Source organism: Carlito syrichta, unplaced genomic scaffold (assembly GCF_000164805.1).
Source record: "Carlito syrichta isolate Samal-C Ts95f unplaced genomic scaffold, Tarsius_syrichta-2.0.1 Scaffold305635, whole genome shotgun sequence".
NCBI lineage: Eukaryota > Metazoa > Chordata > Mammalia > Primates > Tarsiidae > Carlito > Carlito syrichta.
This window is the reverse complement of record NW_007249731.1, coordinates 323,961-328,605: the sequence shown is the minus strand read 5'-3', so window position 1 is coordinate 328,605 and position 4,645 is coordinate 323,961. Positions and strand designations below refer to the sequence as shown.

The 4,645-nt window shown below is 62.4% G+C and overlaps 1 protein-coding gene across 1 annotated transcript in view; it reads left to right on the top strand.

The window, feature by feature from the left end:
• Positions 1-4,055, top strand: part of SKOR1 (SKI family transcriptional corepressor 1) — an 8,456-nt gene extending 4,401 nt beyond the window's left edge. Inside the window, exons 5-11 of the mRNA XM_008061885.1 lie at positions 116-500; positions 740-847; positions 1,370-1,441; positions 2,648-2,722; positions 2,894-2,968; positions 3,423-3,488; positions 3,961-4,055. Coding sequence (XP_008060076.1) covers positions 116-500; positions 740-847; positions 1,370-1,441; positions 2,648-2,722; positions 2,894-2,968; positions 3,423-3,488; positions 3,961-4,055 — 876 coding nt within the window. The remainder of the gene's footprint in view (positions 1-115; positions 501-739; positions 848-1,369; positions 1,442-2,647; positions 2,723-2,893; positions 2,969-3,422; positions 3,489-3,960) is intronic.
• The last annotated feature ends 590 nt before the right edge of the window (positions 4,056-4,645 follow it).

Sequence of the window (4,645 nt, the reverse complement as noted above, 5' to 3'; positions counted from 1 at the left end):
AACAGGACGAGGAGAAACGAAGAAAATACGGGGAGCGCAGCGAGGGCTCCCACAACTTGACTGGCCACTTACAAAAGCCCATCCCAGCCGCCCCCCCCCCCACCTCCACGCACAGGGCCCGCACGCCGGGCCAGAACCTTTACGAAAGCACGCCTGGCCCCTCTTTCGAGCCTTCCCATTTATTCAGCAAGTGCATGTGGCCGCGAGGTTCCCTGTGTCCAGGCGAGTCACCGAGGAGGATGGGGGCGCTCAGCTGCGCGCCCAGGCTCCCCAGAAGCCCCGGGTAGCTGCGGCCCAAAGCGGGGGACCCGTGGCTCGCAGGGGGTTGTGGGGGCCTCTGAAATTCGGGCAGGTCGGGGCAGCCGAGCCGCGGACCGTATCCCCCAGCATCTGGAAGCCGCCGCCTGGGCCGCGTGCTCGCCGGGAGTCGTGCGGACGGCCCTGGCGGCCACGCGCGCTCGCGGTGGCCCAGTATCTGCGATGTAGGTCGCGCGTCCCTGGTGGGCTTGACTGCTCGTCCTGCTCTTCTCCGAGGGGCTGGGGCGGCGCGGGAAAGTGGGGCCCGGAGAGGAGCAGGCCACGCACGGGGGAGGGGGCCGGGCACAGGCCTGGGACGCGGGCCTGCGCGCACAGCCGGGGGCCAGAATTGGCCACGACGCTTCTAATTAGGACTTCGGCGCCCGCGGTATCGGGGTCACGTTCCTCTGCCTCTCCTTGAAACCGGTTTATTGCTTTTAAGAACCAGATAAGGAAGACAATCACTCGACCGCCGAGGATTTGGAAACGAGGAAATCCTATCCAGACCAAAGGAGCATCTCCCAGCCGAGTCCTACAAATACAGACCGAGGTGAGCCCTGGGATCCAACTCCCACCCCACGGGGGGGGGGCTGGGACCCCCCAATCGCATCGGGACCTGGGACCCCAGCCGCCCAGTCCTGCAGGAGGACGTTCAGCGGAGCATGAGCAGTGACAGGCTCTCCTCAGCCAGCAGATAAATATTTAAATAGCATGGCCAGGTGCAAGCCAGGTTTCCTGAGTTGTTACCTCCCTGGTGGGTTTGGGGCTCTTCCAGGAAAGGGTAGGGGGTGTCACAAGGAAAGGGAAGGCCACCCTGTCCCCTTGAAACAGGTCAAAGGGCACTTTTTGCCCTGAGTGGCCCATCCTCCCAGGCCCATCCCTTCAAGGATGATGGGGAAGGTAGGTGGCACTGTGTGTCTCCTCTGAGGGAAGGGGGTCTGGGTGGTGCCTGACTTGACACTGTGCCCCGGGAGCTTGCCCTCCCCTCCCAAGCCTTTCCCCACTCCCCCCTTCCCCCTTCCCCCCATTTCCCCATCCCACAGGCTCTGGCTCACCTGTCCTTGTGTCCCAGGCGAAGATGGCCTTACCCTGGATGTCACAGGCACTCAGCTGGTGGAGAAGGACATCGAGAACCTGGCCAGAGGTGAGGTCCAGTCTGCAAAACGGGGGTTTGCTGTGCTAGAGGGGGTGGGCCCTGTCTGCAGAGGGCATAGCCTTGTGAGTGAGTGTAGCAAAGACTTGGCCCTTGGGGGTGTCCTTGCTTAGACAGAGTCATCCCTGGACATACTGTCCTAGCACAGGAGTGAGGGAGTGGGGGGAGGATGACCCAGCCTCCAGAAGTTTATTGGAAGCTGGGGTTCCCAGGGGCCTGGCCCTGTCTGAATAGCCCAGAGAGAGGTGAGTCCTGAGACTCAGAACTTGGCACCTGTGGGCGGACAGGACAGTCTGAGTCTCCCAAACTCAATGGGAAACAGGACATTTTCTGAATAGCACGACTGCAGGGAGGCGTTTATCTGAGGAATGTGTGCGAGCTCATTTCTCCCCCTGGAATGAATGCATTACCACCCTCAGCTCTCCCCCATGAGGTGTGAGGGAAGAGCTTGTTTACAGAATGGAACCCTCAGTGCTGCTGGGCCTTCCAGGGGGAAAGAAGGGCCCAAGGCTCTGGACAGGGCATCCCCACCCCTACATGCCCTCCTCTTCCAGTCCTGTCTCAGAGTAGCTGCCCCAAGAGGGCAGAGGCCAGGGACCCCACTGGCAGGGCACCGCCCCACTCCTCTGGACCAGGCTTCTGAGGGCACTAAGGGGGCTCACCCTGGCCTGTGGGTGGCCCTTTGGAAATCAGTGAGGGAGGGAGACAGGCATGGTGGTCTTCCTGGTTCCAGGATCCCCCAGTCACAGAATATGCCATTACCTCCAAAGTCACTGTGCTTTCAGGAGCCCCTTGGCATGGATCGGGGGTCCGGGGTCCTCCTGAAACTGCAGGCAAATGGCTGTGTGTGTACTTTTCTGGGCAGGGTGGCCAAGGCTTTGACCCGGACTTATGCCGGAGGGAGGGTCTGCCACGTGAGGTGGGATGTCAGGTTTCTAAAGACCGGCCTCTCAGGGGAGGGAGTCAGGAACACCTTAAGGCAGGTGCCAAGCTGGACAGACTGGGGCACCAAGGACAGCGGTGGAATTCTTGTGTCCCCTGAGCATCCTGTCCCTACCTGTCCCTTCACCCATGTCCTTTCACTACAAGGGAAGGCCAGTGTGCTGAGGCCCCCACCCACCATCAGCTTGCCACCTCTCCTCCCAGGGCCGTTGGCCTTTCCGGGTCCCCCCTGACCTCCCACCCCCCACTTCACAGACGAATTGCAGAAGCTGCTCCTTGAGCAGATGGAGCTTCGCAAGAAGCTGGAGCGGGAGTTCCAGAGCCTCAAAGGTGCCTGCCCACCCCGCGGCCGCCCGCCCGCCCCTACGTCCTCGAGGCCACCCGATGGGCACCTGCCACGGGAGCCCTGCAGGAGCTGAGCCCCGGTCCAGGGTTTCCAGCTGGGCGGGCGCGCGGGGGGAGGGGCCCGCACAACTGCGCTCACTTAATCAATTTGCACAGATAATTTTCAGGATCAAATGAAAAGGGAATTGGCTTATCGGGAAGAAATGGTGCAACAGCTGCAAATCGTCAGAGGTAAGACGGGAGTCAGGTGAGCGCGGCCGTAACTGCCTCTGTCTGGCAGGAGCCGCGATGTTGGCTCAGTCATTTGGATTTAAATGGAAGGTAATTTAACAATTATTTTTTTTATTTAATATCCTTTGTATACTCTGATTAGCCTCAGAATGGCAAGCGAGCCCAGCAAACGGCTTGCAGGCATCATTACGTGGAGTGATTGAACTTCTTATCGCGGCAATTTCCATGGTTTCTAAATTAAAAATCGAGGCGTAAAATTACCTGGGAAGTAATGCCCAAGTTCGCTTTAATTTGGGCGAGATCCGTCTGCCTAAAGCGCCACCCGGGCCGCTTCCTCCCCCGCCCGTCCGCACGCGCGGCGCCCGCGCCCTGTACCCGGAGGCGCGAATCGGGGGCCGCCCCAGGGAGAGCAGGGAGACCGGCCTCACCGCCCCCCGCGCCCCCTGTCTTCCAGACACCCTGTGCAACGAGCTGGACCAGGAGCGCAAGGCGCGCTACGCCATCCAGCAGAAACTCAAAGGTGAGGCGGCGGGGCCGAGGCGTGCGGGGGCGGGGTCTCTGTGCCTTCGAACGAACGAATGAATGAACGAATGAATGAACGAAGGAAGGAGCGGATGAACAGAGGGGCCGGGGAGGAGGAAGGCCAGGTTCTATGTGGATCAGAGGCCGGAGAAGGGACGGGGGAACCGAGCTTGACGGGGACACGATGCCGGAACGGTGGGGCGGGAAGAAGCTGCCCCTGAGCTCTGGACGTCAGGAAACCGGCCTTCTAGTTCCAACCGGGCGCAGGCAAGACGCCCCCCACTCTCACCGTGCCTCAGTTTCTCCTTCTGTAAAGTGAGGCCATGGAGCCAGGGCCATGGTTCTGAGTTACCGGCCCTCCCGATTCGCTCCGTGGAGGCCCCCTAACGCCCAAGGGCCGGGGGAGGCGGGCGAGCCGGGCCCCGCGGAGGCGGGCGGGGCGCCCAGTGCGGCCTGGACTCTCTCCGCAGAGGCCCACGACGCCCTGCACCACTTCTCCTGCAAGATGCTGACGCCCCGCCACTGCACCGGCAATTGCTCCTTCAAGCCCCCGCTGCTGCCCTAGGGCCGGCCCCGCCCGCGCGCCCTCAAGCCATGCTGCTCCGTCCCGTTCAGAGCCGCCGCGCGGCGGCCCGAGCGAGGAACAAGCCATGCGGACCCGCCCGTGTACAGACCGCGCCTGCCGCCCTCCCCGCCCCCCCGGGTCCCAGGCCCGCCCCCTCGCCCCGAGGGGTCTGAGGCCCGGCCCCACTGCCGAATGTAAATACCGTCTCGCCCCTGGTGGACTCCGGGGCGTCAGCCCTTAAGGGGTTAACTGGACCGACGGGGGAGGAAGAAGTGGGGGGGACCGCCCTGTGTGCTGCCTCGGATGGACCCGGTTGTGAATACTCTGTAGCGACTTCGCGGCGCCCTTCTTCCCCCCCAACCCCCGCGTCTGAAACTCGTTCCCTGACAAGTGGCGACGTGCAATGGACCCGAGTGACTGCAGGCCCCGCTTGACGGGCCGCCCGCGGGGTCCCCGCCGTGAGTTGTTGAGGTCCTTCTCCCGGACCCCCCTGACCCGTTTTGCTCCCCCTCGGGATTTTGCTTTGTGTGTTTCTGTTGAACCCCTCGATGTAACGGCACTTTAAAAAGGGCGACAACTGACTCACGAGA